Source organism: Salvia splendens, chromosome 16 (assembly GCF_004379255.2).
Source record: "Salvia splendens isolate huo1 chromosome 16, SspV2, whole genome shotgun sequence".
In the NCBI taxonomy this organism is placed as follows: Eukaryota; Viridiplantae; Streptophyta; class Magnoliopsida; order Lamiales; family Lamiaceae; genus Salvia; species Salvia splendens.
Window position 1 is genome coordinate 13,746,881 of NC_056047.1, and position 23,108 is coordinate 13,769,988.

The 23,108-nt window shown below is 36.2% G+C and overlaps 2 protein-coding genes and 1 long non-coding RNA gene across 3 annotated transcripts in view; 2 read left to right on the forward strand and 1 right to left on the reverse strand.

Annotated features, from left to right (window-relative positions):
• LOC121771392 overlaps nucleotides 1-12,863 on the forward strand; it is a 54,792-nt gene extending 41,929 nt beyond the window's left edge. Inside the window, exons 45-64 of the mRNA XM_042168175.1 lie at nucleotides 230-348; nucleotides 515-973; nucleotides 1,535-2,308; nucleotides 2,409-2,482; nucleotides 2,569-2,914; nucleotides 2,987-3,085; nucleotides 3,152-3,307; nucleotides 3,647-3,828; nucleotides 6,936-7,448; nucleotides 7,845-8,022; nucleotides 8,102-8,238; nucleotides 8,949-9,075; nucleotides 9,411-9,632; nucleotides 9,702-10,061; nucleotides 10,389-10,547; nucleotides 10,638-10,910; nucleotides 10,988-11,203; nucleotides 11,299-11,351; nucleotides 11,626-11,734; nucleotides 12,158-12,863. Of these exons, the coding sequence (XP_042024109.1) occupies nucleotides 230-348; nucleotides 515-973; nucleotides 1,535-2,308; nucleotides 2,409-2,482; nucleotides 2,569-2,914; nucleotides 2,987-3,085; nucleotides 3,152-3,307; nucleotides 3,647-3,828; nucleotides 6,936-7,448; nucleotides 7,845-8,022; nucleotides 8,102-8,238; nucleotides 8,949-9,075; nucleotides 9,411-9,632; nucleotides 9,702-10,061; nucleotides 10,389-10,547; nucleotides 10,638-10,910; nucleotides 10,988-11,203; nucleotides 11,299-11,351; nucleotides 11,626-11,734; nucleotides 12,158-12,505 (4,904 nt within the window). The 3' untranslated portion in view covers nucleotides 12,506-12,863. The remainder of the gene's footprint in view (nucleotides 1-229; nucleotides 349-514; nucleotides 974-1,534; nucleotides 2,309-2,408; nucleotides 2,483-2,568; nucleotides 2,915-2,986; nucleotides 3,086-3,151; nucleotides 3,308-3,646; nucleotides 3,829-6,935; nucleotides 7,449-7,844; nucleotides 8,023-8,101; nucleotides 8,239-8,948; nucleotides 9,076-9,410; nucleotides 9,633-9,701; nucleotides 10,062-10,388; nucleotides 10,548-10,637; nucleotides 10,911-10,987; nucleotides 11,204-11,298; nucleotides 11,352-11,625; nucleotides 11,735-12,157) is intronic.
• A 3,582-nt stretch (nucleotides 12,864-16,445) lies between these two features.
• LOC121772495 (poly(U)-specific endoribonuclease-B-like) lies at nucleotides 16,446-20,218 on the forward strand. Its single transcript, XM_042169621.1, has 7 exons — nucleotides 16,446-16,678; nucleotides 16,741-16,806; nucleotides 16,883-16,984; nucleotides 17,517-17,585; nucleotides 17,915-18,523; nucleotides 18,905-18,976; nucleotides 19,762-20,218. Exons 1-7 carry the CDS (start codon nucleotides 16,502-16,504, stop codon nucleotides 19,993-19,995), a joined length of 1,329 nt encoding a protein of 442 aa, XP_042025555.1. The 5' UTR covers nucleotides 16,446-16,501; the 3' UTR covers nucleotides 19,996-20,218.
• Nucleotides 20,219-21,714: 1,496 nt separating this feature from the next.
• LOC121771801 lies at nucleotides 21,715-22,860 on the reverse strand. Its single transcript, XR_006044215.1, has 2 exons — nucleotides 22,724-22,860; nucleotides 21,715-21,980 (listed from the first exon to the last, which is right to left on the reverse strand). It is a non-coding gene; the product is annotated as an uncharacterized LOC121771801 (long non-coding RNA).
• Nucleotides 22,861-23,108: the final 248 nt, after the last annotated feature.

Below are 23,108 nucleotides of genomic sequence, written 5' to 3' on the forward strand. Positions count from 1 at the left end.
ATCCAATCATTTCCTGGATAGATTTGTCAAATAAAAAATTTCCGACTGTTTCTGACTTTTGTTTACTTGTCCTGGAATATGTGGAGCTAAACCAAAAAAAACAATTAAATGTACATTTTCCTTCAGATTTCCCCTTTCTTTTGCCGAGAAACCTTGCTCAGATTTCCAAAATAGAGTTTCTCACAGACCTTGTTCTAAACTGATTATTCACTTTGATTTGGCGTTGCAGATGAAGCAGTTGGATCATGTTCCTGTTCTTTGAAAGAGTTGACTAGGGCTCAGGCCAACTCGAATTCCATTAATGATCTGAATGAGTTCTGGCTAGAGCTGTCATCTAGAGAATCTTCGGTGACCCTTCCCCTTCCCTTATCCCCTTCCCTTTCTTTTGTAGACATAAATGGATGACAATCCTTGTTTTTCCGTTATTGGAGTGTCTGTGGAGTTCAACAAATAGAACTGAGTGGGAGCTCCTCTGTCAGCTACATTTTTAACCTGATATCCCTTTGTTATGCAGCTGGAAAGCAGAAGCAGAAAAGTTGGTAGAATCAAATGTGCTGCATTCTTGCGACCTAGACTGGGAACTGAAAGTCCTAAACCAATAAATGGATTCAGGAAATCTGGTTCAATTCAGATTAGCACATCCCCAGAGGGACCATGGACGACAATGAGGTTAAATTATGGTTCACCTGTTGCATGTTGGAAACTAGGAAATAATCTGGTTGCAAGTGAAGTCCGTGTATGTGATGGAAACAGATATGTCAGCATTAGATCTCTGGTATCAGTTCGTAATAATACCGAATTTACTCTGGATTTATGCCTCAAGCTCAGGGCTACAAACGCAGATGCAAAGTCAGAAAGTGATGAGAGGAAGATGCCTCAGTATGACGGGAGTAAATTGGCAACTGAGGAACTGTTTGAATCTCAGAATTACAGCACTACTAATGGTTGGTTTGCATGTTCCAACTTTGAGGAGGTAAATAATGAGTAAATGTTTTTTGTACTCTTAAATATAGATGAGATTGTAGAATTATATCTCATCTTCAAGTCAATTTGTTTAAATGACAGAGAACATGGTAATACTATGTATCATGCTCGGTGTTAAGACCCTTGTTTCTGGTCCCACATTGACTTCTATAAGTTTGGACAACCCTACCCTCTTATAAGGCCCTTGTAGGGGGTGAGTGACCCACCCATTTCTACACTCAATATACGCTCAACTTTGTGGAAGCTTATGGTTGTGTTTTATGACTTGGTCTGAATAGTCCATGCCACAATCTCTCCCTAAAGTTATCTGAAATTTAACTCCAGATTCCAAATTCACTGCCTATCTTGAAGCCACTATATGTGAATATACACATTAGTTAACTATACTCTTATATAAACATGGGTTTGTGAATGTACAGATGTAGTATTGGCATGTGGTGAGAGAGAGAGAGAGAGAGACCTGTTATGGTAGTGAGTTTCTTGTCTAGGAAAGTGGTTATATTGACTGGATATGGTGAATGATTAACTAGTCACTACATACGTGTTGCAGGAACTGTCCAGGGTCGACTTGCCTTCAGGATGGGAATGGATTGATGAATGGCATGTTGATAATACATCTGCCAACAAAGTTGATGGATGGGTATATGCTCCAGACTATGAAAGTTTGAAGTGGCCAGTTTCATACAGTTCGCCAGAATATGTGAATCGCGCTAGGCAAAGGAGGTGGACAAGGAACAGGAGACACGTAGCTGAGGGTCTGAAGTCGCAAATAATGATTGGGTCTCTAAAACCTGGTGAAACTATTCCTATTCCCTTACCTTGCCTTGATCAGTCAGCCTCTTATCTGTTGCATCTGAAACCTGTAATAATAGAAGCTACTAACCAATATTCATGGAGTTCTGCCATGGACATATCTTCTCAGTCACAGGATTTGGAGAGATCAGGTGAAATCCGAGAAGTTTGTGTCTCCAATCTGACGGAGTCTGAAAAACTCTTGTGTTGCACTGAAATAAGTGAAAGTTCATCAAATAGTTCGCATGGTTTGTGGTTTTGCTTGAGCATCCAAGCCACTGAAATTGCAAAGGATGCCCAGTTTAATTCAATACAGGATTGGACTATTGTTGTTAAACCTCCTGTATCAATTGCTAACTATCTCCCACTTGCGGCTGAAATTTCACTTCTTGAGATGCAAGCAAGTGGTCATTTTCTTTCCTGCTACAGAGGGGTGTCTGGTCCAGGGGAAAGTGTCAGGGTGTATGATGCTGACATAAGAAATCCATTGTACTTCTCTTTGCTTCCCCAGAAAGGATGGCTGCCATTACATGTTAGTCTATCAATTTTTCATTTTTCTTTCTCTTTCGGAGAACAAATATTCCTAAATATGACTATTTCAAGGGTAACTAACTTGCATAGTTTTGTATTAGGAGGCCGTTTTGGTATCACATCCTAACAGTTCACCATCAAAGACAATAAATTTGAGAAGCTCTGTGTCTGGAAGGTTTGAAATTATTATTACTCCATATCTTATGCTTTTCGTTTACTATGGACCAGAACTAATTCGTGCAATATACTTTTCATGTGCAGGATTGTTCAAATCATTATTGAGCAGAATAATTCCAATGAAGTTCCTTTGCAGCCAAAGATTATTAAAGTGTATTCTCCATATTGGTTCGGAGTTGCAAGATGCCCGGCACTTAGTTTCAGGCTTGTTGATGTCAATGCTAGAAAAATGAAGAAGAAACCACTGTCTTTTCACACCAAAAAGATCAAAGAGGTCATTCTCGAGGAGATTACTGAGGAGGATATACATGAAGGGTATACACTTGCATCTGCATTGAACTTCAAATCTCTTGGCCTGTCTGCATCTATTGGTCACTCTGGAGAAGAGAATTTTGGACCTGTTAAGGATCTTTCTCCACTTGGGGACATGGTAAACAGCGTGAAAGTTCTGCACCTTGATTTATATTAGGTTTTATCTGATCATGATTTTTTTTATCGTTAGGATGGATCCCTGGACATTTTTGCTTATAATGCCAACGGGAAGTGTATGCAACTCTTTGTATCTACAAAACCTTCCCCGTACCAGTCTGCCCCAACAAAGGTGGTTAAATCTCTTCATTAAAATGATTCCTGCTTTTATGTGTAACTTGTGCCTGTCTTTTTTTAGGTAATCTCCATTCGACCGTTTATGACGTTTACGAACAGAGTTGGTCAAAATATGTTCTTGAAGTTCAGCAGTGAAGATGAACCTAAGACTTTGCGGGTGTCAGATGCCAGAGTCTCCTTTGTACATAATAAAACACAAGGACCTCATCTAATTCAGGTCAGTGCATCAGTTCTCAGCTTTTAAGTATGATTAGCTCTTTTGACAATAGTACTGAATGATGCATAATTATGTAGTCCTAAGATTCAATGTTAATGGCTGCATTTAAGCAGTTAATCACATCTCACAGGCAGTAGCTTGAGTTCACAACTTAAAAGACCAGGCAGTAGTTAATCAGATTATGAATTCGTGCATATTTGTAAACCTCCTCCATGTCAAGATCAGTCTCATATGCATTTCACAGTTTTTTTAATATCCGGTTGGTGGGAATATTCATATATTAAATGTTTAATTCATGTTTACTGGCTCTGTTTAACTTATTTTGGTCATACTGTATAGGTACGATTACACGATACAGATTGGACATTTCCTATTCAAATAGTGAAGGAGGATACTATCACACTTGTCTTAATGAAACATGATGGTACACGGATATTCATACGAGCAGAAATTCGAGGCTATGAGGAGGGCTCTCGATTTATAATCGTATTCCGCCTTGGATCAGCTAATGGTCCTATAAGGTATGCTGCCCTCTACTTTTTTAATGGCTAACATCTTCATATAGACAGACTTCTACAAGTTTAATATGCATTCCTCAGTGCTAATAGAGATGTGTTAATCATAAGTGAGAAATACATTGTGGGACCAATTTTCTGTATATTCAATTATTCATCAACTTAATGCACCTATATATAATACCAGAGTCCTAACACTAAGATAACTAGGAAAGCTTATTAAAATCTAATACTCAATGACCATATATAACTCCAGCACTCCCCAACAACCTAGAACATAGATATTCATGTCTAGCTTGTCACAGAAGAAGCATCAAAATAATTATTAACTCAAAACTGGGACTCGTCAGCATTGACAAATTTATTGCTTTCAAAATGGGAAGACCGATTCCCTTCTCCAATATCTTCTTCCTCTTCAGATTTCAACTCAACAACAGCGACAAAAGTCAGTTGAGACCTCGAAATTTCCTGAATTTGAAGCAACTATGTATACTCATCAGCTGAAATGGTGACTTGAGTTAACAAAGGAGCATCCTCTTGTGACAAGAAAGTTTGGACGCATCAGAAGGTGATGATGATGGTCGATTGACTTGTATAGTATGCGAGTCCAAATAATTCAAAGCATAAGTTTGGTTTCCGCTATTCTTAGCATCACGGGCACCACATCAGGACCATAATATGTTTCTCCTCCTCGCACGTAATTTCCCACCAGAAAAGGATTTACAGAACCAACTTTTACCAAAAACAGAATCTGAACCTTAACCAAAACAGTATCACACCAATTTGATGCTGACCCAACTAAACAGGTAAACTAAGCAACTTGCCAAAGACAAGTTGCAACAAACCAATCAAACGATATAAACCTCAAATGGAAGCTGGTATACAATACCAACCAGGTATTGATCCAAACAGATACAAAGATTGATAACGGACGTCGAGATGATTCAAACGAGACCATACGAAGCAAATCCCGGCAACTCACGCACCCTTGCGTTCGCAAAAAGCAGGTTCTGGACAGAAAACCTCGTGCATTATGCACGAGAGTCACACTCACTGCTTTTGGCCGCTGGACTTCAGGCAAAGGTCACTCCAATGGAGGCGCACCTCCCTGGCCGGGTGGCTCCCACTGGTTGTGCTTAAAATCTGAATGGGTGGCTCCCCGCCCTTTTTACCAAAATAAATTTTAACTGTTAGAACTCTAATTTTGAATTCGTAGATCTTATTGCACCTGATACCATGTTAATCGTATGTGAGAAACAGTGGGACTAATTATTATGTATGTTCATCAACTCATAATACACCTTTATACTACCTTCGTCCACAAAAAATAAACATAGTTGTGTATGACACGGGCTTTAATGAGCAATTGGTAAAGTAAGAGAAAAGTAGTGTTAGCAGATTTTGGGGTCCACATTATTAGTAGTATTTAAATATTTAAAAATTTTCGTATTTAGAAATTGGTCTAATTTTGGTGGACGGCCCAAAATGGTAAAACTAGTCTATTTTTTTATAGACGGAGGTAGTATAATACAAAAGTCCTAACACTGAAGAACTATGAATGCTAATTAATACTCCCTCTGTGCGTCATTAGGAGTCCCGGTTCACTTTTATTATAAATGGAAGGTAGACCCCACATTCCACTAACTCATTCCACTCACATTTTATTATAAAACTAATACTCCCTCCGTCCCCCATTGTGTGTCCCAGTTTTCCATTTTTTTCTGGTCCTTATTGTCCCACATTCTGCTAACTCAGTTCCCTCACATCTTATTATTAAACTAATATACAAAAGTAGGACCCACATGCCACTAGCTTTTTAAACCCACTTTCTTTTACATTTCTTAAAACCCGTGCCTGGTCAAAGTGGGACACATATTGGGGGACGGAGGGTGATATGGAGTGAAAGGCGGAAGTAAAACAAGAACTGGGATTCAATAAATATAAAAGAAGAACAATCCTCTAAAGAGGCCAAGATAATCCTCCGAAGAGGCCTACGGTTGATACCGTCCTAATACATTTTATTTTTCCGAGATATCTAGCTCTTCTAAAGAGGAGCTATTTATAAGGATCAACCTATAGATAAACAAAGAAACAAATCCTCAACATTTAAAGTAACCTTTCAACAATCTCCACAATAATGAAAATAATCTCAAGAGATAATGGAGATCATTAGCTTGATCTCTATCAATTGCCTCGCTGTCAAAACAGCCTTGCCCACAAGGCTGGAGTTGAAACATAAACACATTGCTTTGATCGGTGGAGGCTCGTACTCGTGCTTTCGAAGAGAATCCAGATTGCCAAACAATAGAGAACGACCAACAACATTAATGCATTGCTTGGATATCCTTGTTGTTGGGCTTGCAAGTAGCCATTCATACTCGAGATGTTTGGTTGTCATACGCCTACAACTAGCTTCACTGAATGCACATGTGGAATTGGGAGAGGAAAACATGAGTGAAGAGAGATGGCCATCCAAGTCCTCATAGCTGGCACCCTTGTATGGTTGATCATCCAGAAACCACCTGCCTAGTCCCTATTCCTTACAATGTTTCCTAACCTATTCCATACGGTGGGCTAAGCAAATATGAGCATATATTATATATTCCCTTGTTGATAATCATCATACACCCATCTCTCACGAGAATGCAGTTTTGGGGGATCAGGTTAATGAAATGTATTGGATGTATCCATGAACCTATACACACAAAATGTTTCAAGAAAGTTATGCAGGTTCTTCTGTCATGATTACATTCTGTTGTTCTCCATGCCTTATTAATTAGTTTGGAGCATCCCGTTCAGCTTTAATGATTCCTCATGTGCTATGAACACCTTTAGGAACCTGCGGTGACCTTTCTGTATTTTTTTCTGCATTGGCAGAGAGGAGTGGAATGTGATTAAGAGGCTGATTATAGTTGGTTATATAGATTTAAATCATGAGAACTCTGTTTTAACTTAAGTGCTTAGACAAGTCTCTCTCCATTAGCTCCGAAATTTATTTTTGGAAACCAAGGCAATAGGCATTGACCAATGTGGCCATTACAGTATTTACACTAGTTTACGGGATGCTTAAATTCTTTATTTTTCCTGCTGTTCTCATTATTTTTTTTGAACAGGATTGAGAACAGAACGAAAGGTAGTATAATAAGATTTCGACAAACTGGATTTGGTGATGATGCTTGGATTAAGTTACAGCCACTGTCAACGGTAAACTTTTCTTGGGAGGATCCCTATGGCCAAAAAAATATTGACGCTGAGTTCTATACCGGCATTCATACTGGGGTTTACAAAGTTGATCTGGATAAAGCTGGAGTGTCCTCTATTGATGACAACTGTGGTTTCTTTATCCATGTTGCAAATGTTGGAGATATTAAAGTTGCTAGATTTATGAACAGACATTATACAAATTCAAATGAAAGAAGTGGAGCTCCAATGCTGGGGGGGAATTGGGGAAATACTGATATACATGCCAAGACAACAGAACAAGGATCTCCACTTGAGATTATACTAGAGTTGGGTGTTGTTGGTGTCTCCGTCATGGACCATAGACCAAGAGAGCTTGCCTACTTGTACATGGAGAAATTTTTCATATCCTATTCGACTGGCTATGATGGTGGAACAACAAGCAGGTTTAATATTACCTTGTTGTTTTGTTTTGGTTAACTTTAAAAATAGTTTAGTTTCAGAAGAACTTGACCTGGCATGATACAGAATAATCACTTTGCTTGGCTGTTGCCTTTTCCCTCATTGGTCATTATGTCATGGATGTGCATTCTTCTTGTACACATCTACTTAGATGAGCATTCCTCCTATAGTCTTATATATATATATATATATATATATATGTTTGATGTTTGAGCTTGATAACTTATATTCAATGTTGGAGAATCTGCTTATCAAGTATTTCCTCATTCTTTTTACAAACTTCTTTCTTAACTGCCAACAGACGTACTGATCCAATGGTATATTTGAATAGCGATGTGATCTTCACTGGTTTTTAAATTATTTACTTGCCCTTTTGTCAGGTTCAAGCTTATACTTGGTTACATGCAGTTAGACAATCAGCTTCCTCTGACAGTGATGCCAGTACTTCTTGCACCTGACCAGACTCCTGACGTGCAGCATCCAGTGTTCAAAATGACCATTACTATACGCAATGAAAGCCTTGATGGTCTCCAGATCTACCCTTATGTTTACATACGGGTATTGCCTTTGAAGATAATTTCAGTATAGAGGTGAAGTTTCCTGCAGATTATTGTTTATTTTTCTTATTTGTTGACAGGTAATTGATAAAATCTGGAGGCTTAATATCCATGAGCCAATTATTTGGGCTTTTGTAGATTTCTTCAATAATATCCAACTAGATCGTATTCCACAAACTTCGGGTGTCACTCAAGTTGATCCTGAAATACGCGTTGAGTAAGTATCATTTATTCATTTAATTAAATTAAATTTCTATTGGCTGCTATCTGGCCCTTTGCATCTACTTTCTGCCACTTGTTGGTACCTTCAGTTGCTTCAGGTATGCTTGATAGAGTCAAGGGTGCTTATATTTATAAAAAGAGAGATGCATGAAAATACTTGAATTGAAGGCTCCATGAGCTTCCTTCCCAAGCATAAAATGCCACATAATACGACCCTCACCTGTCTTAGAAAATATTCCTGATCAATTTAAATTACTATCTGCCCTCTACTTAACTAACAAGAAAAAATAGGGTACAGAAACACTAGAAAATAATCCAACTGATCTAAACCAATTGGTGATCTCCAAGGTGTTCGTATTTATAAACAAGAGAAAAATAGAATCCTCTAGGCAATAATATTTCTTACTCTCTCCGTCTCATTCAAGATGACAACTTTCTTGAATGGCATGGGGTTTTAGGGGTAGTTGTTGAGTGTATTGTGTTGAATATTTTAATGAGGAGAGAGAACAAACAAATGTTAATGTGGTTGTTCAACTATCTTTTGAGCCTAGCTGTTTTATGTCTACCATATGGATGTCCAAAAGATCTCCAATACCAACAGTCCAAGCTTAATGCTTTAAAGTATATAAGTTTATTACTTCTGAGTAATATAAGACAATGGATTCTTTTACTAAATGTGTGATTGAGTACTTATCCTTGTTTCAGCTTGATCGACATTTCTGAGGTAAGATTGAAGATTGCTTTGGAGACTGCACCAGCCCAAAGACCTCATGGACTTCTTGGTGTGTGGGGTCCTGTTCTTTCAGCTGTTGGGAATGCATTTAAAATTCAGGTCTGAGGTTGTTGTGTGTCTTTTCAATTTAAATATGTGTCCTCTAATCATACCAGAGTACTAGGTTTCCCTTAGATTTAGCGCTTTGAGCTTATTTTGTGATGAACTAGTTCCAGTTGCACTAACTTATAGATCCTGACACAATGGAAGAACAAAACTCATGCAGCTGTCCTCTGTCTTCCTTGAACCTTGTTTATTTGTGATCGTTTTTTAAAATATTGTTTCCCTTTTAAGGCGAATGTGGATACAACATCAGTTTGTTTCAAAAATCATTAATTTCTCAGTTCAAGCTAAAATAACATGAATCCATATCAACTGTAATTCAACTATGTCAGGTTCATCTGCGGAAAGTAACACACAAGGACAGATTTCTTAGGAAGAGTTCTGTGGTTTCTGCAATTGGGAACCGCTTATGGAGAGATCTGATCCACAATCCATTGCATTTAATCTTCTCAGTAGATGTACTTGGCATGACAAGTTCCACTTTGGCTTCTCTAAGCAAAGGTTTTGCAGAGCTGTCAACTGATGGGCAATTTCTCCAACTTCGCTCGAAGCAGGTATTAAACATTCTGTATATCTCAATAATAGTATGTGGATGTTTCTTTGACTTTGTGTTTTGGACAAAGGTGTGGTCAAGAAGGATTACTGGTGTTGGTGATGGATTTGTTCAAGGAACTGAAGCTCTTGCACAAGGTGTAGTTTTTGGGGTGTCAGGGGTTGTGAGGAAACCCGTAGAAAGTGCCAGACAAAATGGTGTTCTTGGCCTTGCCCATGGACTTGGACAAGCTTTCCTGGGATTTATTGTACAGCCAATGAGTGGGGCACTTGATTTTTTCTCTTTAACTGTCGATGGAATTGGTGCAAGTTGCTCCAGGTGTTTCGAGATTATAAACAACAAGACAAACTTCCAGAGAATACGAAACCCACGGGCATTTCACTCTGACAATATACTAAGAGAATACTCTGAGAGGGAGGCACTTGGTCAGGTATTATACACCTCTCTTAGATTCGGTATCTGATTCGATTAATGCCAATTGCCTTCAGCTGGAGAACCACTCTAGCTCATGATATCACAATTTTTTTCCAGTGTTAAACTTGAACTTTTGCATTCTTTATATACTGATATTATGGATGCATTCTATGAACAATAATTGTAGCTCCCTCTACTTTTAAAGATTCTAGAGGGTGTTGAATACGTATATAGAATTACAATTTAACTAGAAAAACGGAGTTCTTTATGATGAATTATGAACCTAGTGCGAACAGGCATTGAATATTGTTTGAACACACTGACCTGGCATGCTCTGTTTCAGATGATACTTTACCTTGCTGAAGCAAGTCGGAATTTGGGATGTACCGAAATATTCAAAGAGCCATCTAAATTTGCATGGTCAGATTACTATGAAGATTACTTTGCGGTGCCCTATCAACGGATTGTTTTAGTGACAAATAGGCGAGTGATGCTTCTCCAGGTAAATTGCTTGATCCTATGTCCTTCAGAGTTTAACCCTCATCATAAAAGTACTTACCTTTAGAAATTCCATAATATCTTGTGTGTGAAGTGTATGGCCCCTGATGCGATGGATAAAAAGCCCTGCAAAATAATGTGGGATGCGCCTTGGGAAGAAGTCATGGCACTGGAATTGGCCAAAGCTGGCTACCCTAGCCCTTCTCATTTGATTATCCATCTCAAAACCTTCAGGAAAGGTGAGAGCTTTGTTCGAGTGATAAAGTGTAGCACTGAACAACTCTCAGAAGACAGAGAGCCACAAGCAGTTAGAATCTGCTCAGTGGCGTGTAAGATGTGGATGGCACATAAGAACAACGAAAAACAGGTCTTTATTGGACTATCAAGCTAATATGTACCATGATGCCGCTCGTATTGTTGTTTAATGTTTTCTTGTTTCTGCAGGTTCCCTCAAGCCAAAGACAGGGATATTCTGGTAGGAGAGAAGTTGGTGCAAGAGAACATCATAAAAAGAATATAGCCATCATCAAATCATTACGACTTTCTTCTTTAGGTTCCACTTCCAGTGAACAGAAATTTGTGGAACACAGTGTTAACTTTTCAAGGATTTGGAGCAGCGAGCGAGAACCGAAAGGTCGATGTACTTTCTGCCGAAAGCAGGTCAGTGCTATAAAATATCGGATCATCCTTATCTAATTTGTAGAATAACTTGTAAATCAAGTTCTATTGTCTAATAATTTTACTCAATTTTTTAGAGCATGGGCAGTGACAAAATTTGTAGTATCTGGCGGCCAGTTTGTCCTGATGGGTAAGTTCTGATATCTCAGTACTCTGATTTCTCTGACATCAAGGATATAATAGAAGGTTGTTATATGAAAATATCTTTCATAAATATTCTACATTTCTTCTTTTACAAGGTCTCTTGTAAAATATTTATGGCTTGCTCTTACTGGAACCAAAAATTTTGGATGTAATAATAGTTATACTTTAAGGAATGATTAGAAAAAGCTTTTCTTCTGAAGGTATTCGAATGATTATTAATTTATTACCACCCTCCTTGCTTAACACAGTTTATCCTTCAGGTATGTATCGATTGGTGATATAGCTCGTCCTGGCTGTCATCCACCAAATGTTGCAGCAGTATATAACAATTGTGATAAATTGTTTGCCTCTCCAGTTGGTTATGATCTGGTAAGACATCCTTTGGTGCTTAAGTTATGTTTGATTTCTGTTGGCCTTTATGAATTTCAACAAATTTCCACCTTCACTAGAGATGGCCAAGGATTTGAATTCTTCCCAGCCCTAAACCTTCTTTGTAATAATAACCACCCAGACTTTGTTTTCGCCAACTTTTGGTTTTGTTTATTTTTATATCATGCGATTTTTTGAAGTCTCTTTGAAAGTCACAATCTTTTTCTCTATGGTGAAATTACATCAAATTTATGATTTAGTTCAGTAGAATCTGCTTCTTCCATTAGTAAACTATTTCTTGTTACCATATAGGCTGGCTATATAAGTTTGAACCAAGTTTACTTAATTTTTACGTTAGTTGTATGCTAAGTGGAATTAAAATTGAAAATGAAATGTTGATTTTCACATTAATATCCCTTGCAGGTATGGAGAAACTGTATTGACGACTACAAAAATCCTGTATCGATTTGGCATCCACGTGCTCCCGAGGGGTATGTCTCTCTTGGATGTGTTGCTGTGCCATATTTTGCAGAGCCAGAACTCGACTATGTCTACTGCGTAGCTGAATCTCTTTGTGAAGAGACGTCATTGGAAGAACAGAAGATATGGTCAGCTCCCGACTCTTATCCATGGGGGTGTCATATTTACCAATCGAACAGCGAAGCTCTTCATTTTATTGCATTAAGGCAGCCTCGGGAAGAAACGGAGTGGAAGCCCAAGAGGGTTATTGATAACCCCCAACTACATTCATGTGCTGATGTCTCAAACTGAATAAGGCTTTCCTCTTACATAAAATCAATTGGAGTTTTTATTTCCTCAGATTACATATTTTTCGTCTAATCATAGATTTCGGATGTGTAGAGCTGTGGTTTTCGGAAAATTTTTGCTACATTTTGAATGCGAGAAAGATGCTTGAGGAGATCCAAAAGTTGTGATTGTGAATATCCAGTTGGTTTATTTTATACGAATTGCATTTCACTCTGAAAAACCCCCCGGTTAATTTTGATGGTTGAGTTAAGCTTGTAGTAGTATATATTATTACTAGCGATTTTTACCTCGAGCTACCAAAATTACATTCATATGTAAAGATATTGATTTCTCAATAATTAATTTTCTAAAGTGCAGCTTATACAGTAATGTTTCCGTATGTTTTTAAATTAGTTGTTGGGGCAACTTTTTGTAAACTTAGTAGTTGTAGTAGTACTTTCTACTCCCTCCGTCCCAACTAAGTTAAAACATAATTGTTGGGCACGGAGATGAAGAAATTGTGTTGAAAATTAAGAGAGATGAATAAAATGCTTCCTCCGCCTCTCAAGAATATGTATTTTTTAAATTTTAGAAAGTCTTTTCTCTCTGATGAGCTGGGATTTATTTTCCACTAACAATACTTTATTTACTTTTTCTCTCTATCTTTTTCTTACTTCACTAATTTTACATTAAAACGTGTGTTGATCTCAAAGTGCATATTCTTTGGGGACAGAGGGAGTAGGAAAGATAAAGAGATGCTAGTAAAGTAGATGGTGGAATAAAGTAAGACTGATTGGATGTTTTGTTTTTTTGTTAAAAAATGAAATGACTCAATTTAGTTGGAACATCTCAAAAAGGAATACGTCTCAACTTAGTTGGGACGGAGGGAGTAATTACTAGCAGTGGTTGTGCATTGCACATTTTATGAGTCACACTAATCAATTAAGTCCTAAAGTTAAATACTGTTTACTTTCACTTTTTTTCTTGGCTATTAAAATGTTATATTTATTTATAAAAATGATCAATTACATTCCTCTTTTTACTCGTTTATCAACTACTAGTATCCATCATGTGCGATGCATGACTTAATAATTTTTCCAAAATTTAATTTAATATTACTTTATTATTATATGAATTTGAAATATAGTACTAATTAATATAGATAGTACTAAAAGTTTGTGTAATAGAAAAAATATGGTTAAATAAATAAAAAAATAAACACAGATATATTAATTATAAAACGATTTGATATTGGAGAGCAATTATATTAATAATATTTAAAAAGTTAATGTTTAAATGTTAGAATAAAGTATAAAAAGGAATAAAGATATGAGAGGCAAAAATTTTGATAAAAAAGAAAATGATACAAGTAGCTTGGATGACATGAAACGAATAGTACAATGCAAAGTGCATGTACCTTGGGGCAAATAAAGTAATACTCTAGCCCAATCTATTGGTGTATCTTTAAACTAATCATTATAAAATATATATATATTATTATCACTTAATAACTAAATTCGAGCGCATTTTAATGGTTTTAAAATAATATTATTCTACTAAAAATAACTTATTCTTAATTATATGTTTTTTAGAAATATGTATATATTTTATTCGAAGTTTTACATGATTATGAAGTTAAGAAAAATTTAAATGATATATTTCAGATGTGCATTCAATTCATAGTTAAGATAGGAAAAACAAAAAATCATTTATTCATTACAAATCAAAATTCAAGTTATAATTCGTCCCACCAAATAGAAGCATTCCTTTTAGAGACAAGATTGCATGTAGTGTTGTTTTGTGAGTTAATCAAGAGAGAATAAAGTAAGAGAGGTGATGTTGTCTCTTTTTTGGAAAAGTTTGTTTCTATTGGGACAATCTAAAAAAGAACACATTTCATTTTTAATGAGATAGATATATAATAATTTTATCATTATTCCGATAGCTTTCAGATTATTTCTCTCAAAACACTCTTTTTATATACGTATAAATTATAGATTGATTGATTTGAGTATGGATGTCAATTGGGTTAACCCGTTCGGGTTCAGGTCAACTCACTCGGGTTAATGGACTATTCGGGTTATGATTTTTTAGGCTATAGATTTTCAACCGTAACTCTAATCCACCAAGTTTCGATCAAACCTATTGGGCGCTATTCATGCCAAAAAGCTTTCGAAAACAAACACTAGTAATTATTTTTTTTTCTATAAAACCATTCTAAATTTTAAATATTTTCTCTCTTAGTTTTAAAATCATACAATATTTTTAAATTTGCATGATATCAACTACAACATAAACAAAGATAAATCAGAATTAGAGCAATCAATTTGAAAACTTGTCATTAGTTTGGCATTGTTCATAATCAATTTTTATGAAAATTAGAAATCGTATCTTACATGAATCACTATTAAAATGATAAATATATTAGGATGTAGATGGGTACATTCCCAATTTTGTCTTGATTGGCTTTGGAGGTGGTGATGTGGAATGAAGATTGAAGAAGATTAGTGAATTGAGGTAAATGAAATCTAAAAGTACAAGAAAAACTTTAAAATTAACTTTGTATAGTATTTTTAATTAAAAACTACAACCCATCCAGGCAACCCACAACCCTCCTAGCTAACCCATTTAAACTTTAACCCATCAACCTAATGGGCTAACCCGTTTTCCTATTCGGTTGTGATTAGGGATGTCAATCGGACCAACCCGTTCGGGTTGTCGGGCCATTCGGGTACGGGCTATTCGGGTTATGATTTTTTCGGGTTATAAAAGTTCGACCCTAACCCTAACCCTAACCCTTCGGGTTTCGGGCTAACCCACCGGGTTATTCGGGCCAATGCGTATTTTTAATTCTTTTAATATTTTCAAAAAAATATGCCAATTTGTATACGAGTATTTATGAATCCACGAACTACATAAATCAATGACAAAGCGAAGTCAAAACACTTTGCACTATTATATTGGAAATATACTAAAAGAAAGCTTTTATATACGAGTATTTATGAATCCACGAACTACATAGTGATTTTTTCGTGATCTTATATAGTTGGTTGACGCATTTGGATTTTGCATGGTTTTAGAAGGTTGTCTTGGATGATTTTGATTATATTTCTATATTTTGGTATGTTTACATGTTTGTTGAGAAATGATAGAAAATTGATTAGAAAATGCACACAAAATATGTGGATGTGCAGCAGCCTTGTTTGAGTCAATGTTTCTCGCGATTTTGAAGTCTGATAAACCTCTAATACATATCATTCTCTTCGTCTTCGAAAGAGCTTCGCGTGGATATATTGCACGCCTCAATCGGAGCTTTGTAGAGAAAGTTATGACCGTTATAAAAACTGCTCGCTGTGCAGAAGCCTCCAACCCGACGGGCCGACCCGTAACCCGAACGGGTCAGCCCGCCTAACCCGACAACCCGAACGGGTCAGCCCGAATGGCCCGATTTTAAATTCGGGTTGCGAAATTACAACCCTAACCCTGTATTTTTATCGGGTTATTCGGGCCGGCCCGCGGGTTCGGGTTACATTGACATCCCTAGTTGTGATATTACAGCTCTAACTCGCTATTTTATCTGGCTATTTGGGCCGACCTACGGGTTTCAGTTAGATTGGCATCCCTAATTATTCATTAAATACTCAATATTATTTTTTATCAATTTATAATATCTATTCATCGAATATTCCGAAAAACTCTATTAGAATATGACATTTACTTCTATTCGACTAAAATAAAATTTCACTAGACTATTTGCCGGAAAAAACTCTATTAGAATATGACATTTACTTTTATTCAACTATATTAGTTTTGCATCTACTTTAATCAATCAATTAAGTTCACAAATAATAATAATAATAATAAGTGTGCAAAATAATGGATCACAAAATCAATAACCTGTATAATACGCATACATTTATTTATATGCCTTATGTTTCTTAGTTTAGTTGGTGAAGTCAAATAGACAGTTAAGTAGGAAGCGTCGGCAGATACTATAATTAATTTAGCTCACATGATTGGATGAGTCTTCTTCAATCATTTCATCACCAAAACACACAGCAAAATCTCACATCCGAAATGGAGGGTTTAATACGCGGACTCGCTGATGCAGTGTTGAATCCTAATCGCGGTCGTGATAATGATGATGATGATGATGATGACAGTCGCGATGAGCGATCTAGATCCACTTGGGCTGAGGTTTCTACTCATCTATCAATCTGTGGAGATTTTATTGATCTGATCCGGACTAAATTGCGCAGGTGGTGGGCGGGGAGCAGGAAGAAGAAGATCAGACTAATCGTAGACCTGCCTCGCACCACGCGCCGGTAGTTAATCTCCCCTCTTTCCTTGAATTGTGTAGAACTCAGATTGTTGTAAATGTAGTACTATAACTGTATGCAGCGGAAGGAGATGAGTGAGCAGCGGCAATCAGGAAGAAAGGAGACGTATGAACAGAATGAGTGGGGATCGGGAGGATCGCGCCCTGCAGCTACAACCCAAGAGGTCTCATTTTCTTCTTTTATTTTTATTTTTGTTTTTATTGTGTTTACGAGTATTCACAACTACTACATTCAATGTGTGCACTGGTAAACCACCATTTTATGAAATAATTTGAAACAGAGAAGGAGCTAGGATTTGGCTAAACTAGAATAATAAAAAATGTGAATTTCCTGGATGATCCCAGGGTCCGAGCTTAGATCGGCTCCTGTCTGCAGATGGTATGGCATGCTTATACCTATAGAGACATTGGTTAGATTCAACCACTCATTGCATCACTAGGCCATCCCCAAAAGGGACTGTTCGTCCCTTCTTACTCTAGCTTTATTGATCACCTAACTTACAATTAGTCTCTTTATTTTCTCATATGTCAATTCACAAATTTGGGCATATATCTTTCATTCTTTGTGTTCTTTGCCACATCTTTAATGTCTTAGTCAAAACGGCACTTTTTATTAGTACCTCGGAAATCAAAATATCTTGACAAGGTAGGTTTCACTTCAAATATTTTACATTTACTTTTGGTTTTATGTTGCAGTATGGAGAGACAAATGATGATGGTTGGGAGACTGTGGGCCGTAAGCCGCCTTCAAAGAAGAATCACAAGGTATCTTTAGAACTTTAACAAACATAGACTGTTGATGTTTCAATTGATATTAGTAAAAGACTGGAGTCTGTTTGTTGTAGGAGTCAGCATTGTATTGGCACTTCTTTGTGGTTTAATGCTTATATTTTAGTAACCATTTGCACAGAAGGTGACTTTCTTGTGCACAAAATTGAATAATAGTAAGATAATAGAATGAGTTCATTGAGTACCCAATTCTCTTACTATATTTGTTGAAAGTCTCACAGAAGCACAAATAGTCACATGGTAGCCATTTTATGAAAACATTTTGTTATACCATATTTCATGAACTATTTATCTCTGTTGTTTAGGTTCCTAAAAACCAGTGGAATAATTACAAGCGCCCCATCGATGAGCAAGAATATTCAGGTGACGTTGATTATGGCACTGGCATAGAACCCTCAGAAGAAGAACTTGCTGATATAGGAAAGGCTCTTAACAAACTGTGGGATCTTGATTCAAATCGCTTAGTTCCTGGGAAGGATTATGAGATTGATTGTGGCGAAGGAAAGAAGGTTTATCAAAAGGAAGACATGGCAGATGCGAGCTTATTTACCTGGCTGAGCGAAGATATCTTCAGGAGGCCTACATATTCACGTTTCTGTGCTCTTCTTGATAATTATAATCCAGAGCAGGGGTGCAAAGAAGTTGTGACTTCTGAAGAGAAGCAAGAGCAAAAGGCATTCATAGAAGAGATAAGCCGAACTGCTGTAATTAAATACCTTTACAAGTATCTGTCAGCAAAGGGGGTTATATCAGAGAACTATGAGGATTTTAAGAGAATGCTTGCAGGTTTTTGGTTTGATCTTTATGGCCGAGGAGGTACATCTGGTAGTTCATCGGCTTTTGAGCATGTTTTTGTTGGAGAAATCAAACAACGGGGAGAGCAAGAAGTCTCAGGATTTCATAACTGGATTCAGGTAACAACTAACAATCTACAGTTATCTGGTCTACTAAATCTTTTACATGGATGATGCAAATGCATTTGTGTACTATGACAATTTCTTTGTAGAAGAAGATCATTTCTGTGACTATAGCGTAATTCGAGGCGGATACTATAGTTTTAGTTAATGAATCAAAAGACCAGAAAGAGTACTAACTCTTTGATTTTCCACCATTGATTGAGAATTTCAAAAAATAAAACATGACCTCTCTCTTGTACTGCTACCATTAAATCCATGCACATGAATATTGTAACCACATTGCTTGCATTAGCTCCAGTTCTTCGAATTCCAGTCATGTCCTTACGCTCATTCTATAACTTAGTATCTTCTTCTAACTGCTGCTTTTTTTCTCTTCAGTTCTACTTAGAAGAGGCTAAGGGGAGAGTTAACTATCAGGGCTATATTTTTCCTCGAAGGCGTGGGAACACAGTAAGTAATTTACTTTCAATCAGCCAACTTCTGTGTGTTGAGCAGGTAGTGCAATATGAAACCATACCTTATGGAATGTCCTGTTGATTTTTACTTCACTAACCTCCTCTACTGATAAAATCTTGAAATACTATCTTGAATTGTGATTATGGAATGTGGATAAATATTGTTGTAAGTTCCCTTCTATGAAAAACTGCATAGCCCAAACCCCTGTCTACCATGATATCTATGTTTGGATGTGAATATCCATCAGCTGTCTTATTCCCCATATCCATTTCCCTAAAGCTCTCAGCTCATCACGAATGATGTTTCCCAATCTAGATAACTAAGACAATCATGCATAAGCTGTGGCTGAAGTGTTGAATGTTTCTGTTCTCTCGCCATTTTGATCCTTTTCTATCCTTCCTTTTTACGATTGTGTTATTTATCTCTCAAGTTGTGGATGAAGTGTTGGATGTTGCTTTTCTAAACATTATCCAGAAGCTTCTCCAACTATATTGAAGTTGGATGTCTTTATCAACAACAAACTGCTAGCTTGATCATTAATACTAAGGGCATAGTAGATGTAAATCATTTTTATCTGTAGAAGTTATTTGGCTATATATGCATTGAGGGCAGAATCGACTCACATTTCTAGATTCTGAGAGTGCTGCATTGATTGATTATACAGACAGGTGTTTAGCATTCACACGTTCTATGTAAGAAATCTTCAACTGTATAACTGAGACGAACTGTTGCCCTTTTTTCTATTTCGAAAATTGTAATTTCTTTCCCATTTGTTGCAGCCGGACTCTGAATCGCATCTGCTTACCATTCAGTTTGAATGGAATGGTGTTCTGAAGTCGGTGTCAAGCACATTGGTGGGAGTGAGCCCTGAATTTGAGTTTGCAATCTACACTCTATGCTTCTATCTTGGACAGGAAGAAAACCATGTTGAACTTGGTCCATACCCTGTGAATATCAAGTGCTATCGTCTCGGCAACAGAATTGGCTCTGCTTTTCCTGTCGCAGATTCTTAAATTCACATCGAAGTGCTTCTACTTGGGGCTGCTTACTGATACCAATTAATGTTATGTACTACTACACATTAGATCTTATATTAGTGTGTCAGAATAAGTGAGGATCTAATGATGTATTATCAAAGTATTTTCTTCAAGCCAGACAGTATACTATTGAATATGTATTCAGCCAATATGTGATCTCTCTCGTCCAATGCAATGAAAAAGACAAATGCTGATGCTATATCATTGTTTCGTTAAAATATCAACTGCAAAAGCTATAATTGTTGCATAAAATATCAGAGTGAAGTTGGATCACATGTCTTGTGAAAATATCTTATGAATGACAACAACACGCAGTGCTACCTGAAAATATCTTATGAATATACCAAGATATTTGCTAGTTTAGCTGAGTTGCTGTCATTGCAATACATCAAAACCTAACTTTCTTACAGCTGAGTTTGAACGACTGCTTTCAGTTTGACATTTTATAGTGTTCATGGAAATTGAGAGTCATTATATTGATTGCATGTCCTCGTGCAAAAGTCTACAAGCCATATTTAGAAAATTCGATGTGATGGACTCAGACCAATAGAATATTGGTGAGACTCGAACCTAAGATATTTGATATTAGGAATACTCATTCCATCTAAAAACAATATGATTGTACCGCCTATTTTCGTTGAACCCATTGTACCACCTTATTTTCTTCTTATTTCAGGGGCATATGTTAAATTTTCTTTACAACTAGATTTTGCATGTTTGACTCTCTTGAATCCATTTGTAGTTATAATCCATATTGAAAATTTGAAACGTAATCTATACTTTATTTTGTAGTCTTTAATGTCTATCTAATTTAAGCCCACAATACAGATCTATAGACAAATTCGTACATTACTTAAGATAAAATTGTTTTAGTTTTTGTACTATATAAACTATACACATTAAAAAATATCAGTAGTTTTTTTATCAAAAGATATTAATGTAAAAATTTTAAAAATAAAGTCCAAAATTGAATCCTAACATTTATTCAAACAAAATTTAGTTTGTCTTATAGTACTATAGTAAGTGTGTTAGCTCTTGGTCCTAAATAATATATTTTGTTCATATTTAATAATTTCGTAAAAATCAATAGCGTTTTAAAGTCCAAAGTTGGTTGCGTACATTTGCATAAAAATCTTTGTAGTCTTATTCATTTTAAGTGTGTTAGCTTTTGGTCCTAAACAATATGCTTTGATCGATATTTAATCCATCAATCAAGTTAAAATATAGTTGATCATTAATTTTTTTACGGAGTTATTAAATATGGACCAAAATATACTATTATTTAGGATTATAAACTAACAAATGTGTAGGATCAAAAATATTTGCACAAATATATGAGACCAATTTTAGACTTTAGTCAAAACAATACTCTTGTGCTAATATGAATATATTTCGATCAAAAACCTATCAATGGAATAACCAATCAAATTCCTCAGAAAAAAAAAAGAAATGTCAACCTCGTTAAGTCATAACAAACTTAAATGCACATGAAAAAATTTGTTGTTACATCTCTATCTCGAGACATGAAAATAATGAAACACAATGAACATAGTGTGTGTATTAATGTGGAGAAACCTGTACCTGCTGCCACAGTAATGGTAAGTAAACTGAAATTTGTTAAACTAAGTGGTATATGTCCAAGGTTCTAGCACCATGCCAAATGTGTGCGAAGATCTAAGTTTTTGGTCAATTATATAACAAAATCAACTCTAAATTTATAAAATGAAAGAGAATCAGTTGTCATGTTTTGATCATCTTATCCTCAAATATTCAATACTACATCAGTCTACAAGAAAAAGTCCAACTCACTCTTTTAAAACTCATATCACTCACTCAGAACTATTATCCTCTGTGGAGTGGCTAGCGGGGGAGTATCGAATATTTGAAGGATAAGATGTTTGAGTAGTAAATGAACCAAGCCATCACAAGAGTTATTTGAAGTTCGGTTCGATACATGAGCCCTGTAAAATGAACAACTCAATTAGAACCATCAATTACACCACTTAGACATATAGATCGATGCAGTAGTTATCTCTAATAACAAAGAAGGAATTCTGATAATTATCCAACCATAGACTTTGCCTACAACCACAAATTCCAGCCCAAAAGAAGATCATTTTTTCATGCTTATCTTAACACACAATTTAACAAACTAACAAAAGAAATTACAAAATTGCAGATTATTCACATCCACTCATGCAGTGTGTCTTCTTTAACAAAGGCCAAATTAGAAAAGTCGGTGGGGCACATACAAAGAAAGCCACATATTAATCATCAAACAGATGTGGCTGACACTCAGAACAGCTACATTTGCTAATTTAACTCCAACACTTTGATTTAACCTCTTTCCAAGTAGATTCCATTAAAAAAATATCAAAAATTAGAATATCCGATCACCATCCCTCAACCAAAACCATAAATAATGCTATGCTAACAAATATCTGGGGGTACTCATAAATATCTTTCTTCATATCATTTGAAGAAGTAAACACACATGATGCTAAGTTAACGCCATTGCTAGTTACTGCCTACTGGTGATATAACAATAGTGAAAGCAAACTGATCAACATCTGCATTCGACTAATTAGAGACACTTAAGAGAGTTAACCTTTCTTCCTGTTCATGCAAATCTGTGAGCAGCAACAATTATGCATCAACGGTAGAATTTATCGTAATATAACAATGCGACTTTCTACTTTCTTACCACACTAAGGGGATGCAGCAGTAGAACCACATCAATGAGATATTAATAATCTGAGTGGACCTGCAAAGATGAGATTACCAAATCTTTCATGCGGAGTTCTAGTTAGAGTATCAGTAATAAAGTAGGATCATCACATTTTAAAATGATGCATCTAAATGCTGTTGCTTGACCACAATCAAATCAAACAACATATTTGCAATCCTGCATCTTATTTAGGAAAATCTTGAAATTACAGCAGATTCTTTCACCCTAGAGGGTTCTGAGATGTGAAAAGTGTAAGCGCGTCCCAAGAAAGACTCTGAAAGCGTAAAGCGACTGGTTTGATCTTTTGCACTTTTACCTTTTCAAACTAGAGCCCACCAAAATTGTCTTGTTAGTGTCAGCA

What these genes read in the sequence shown, in the direction of transcription:
- LOC121772495 (XM_042169621.1), top strand. Translation starts at nt 16,502, where the DNA reads ATGAGTCTTCTTCAATCATTTCATCACCAAAACACACAGCAAAATCTC. An exon ending in CTTCAAAGAAGAATCACAAG is followed by an intron (nt 17,586 to 17,914) that starts GTATCTTTAGAA and finishes TCTGTTGTTTAG; the next exon opens with GTTCCTAAAAACCAGTGGAA. An exon ending in GATTTCATAACTGGATTCAG is followed by an intron (nt 18,524 to 18,904) that starts GTAACAACTAAC and finishes TTTTCTCTTCAG; the next exon opens with TTCTACTTAGAAGAGGCTAA.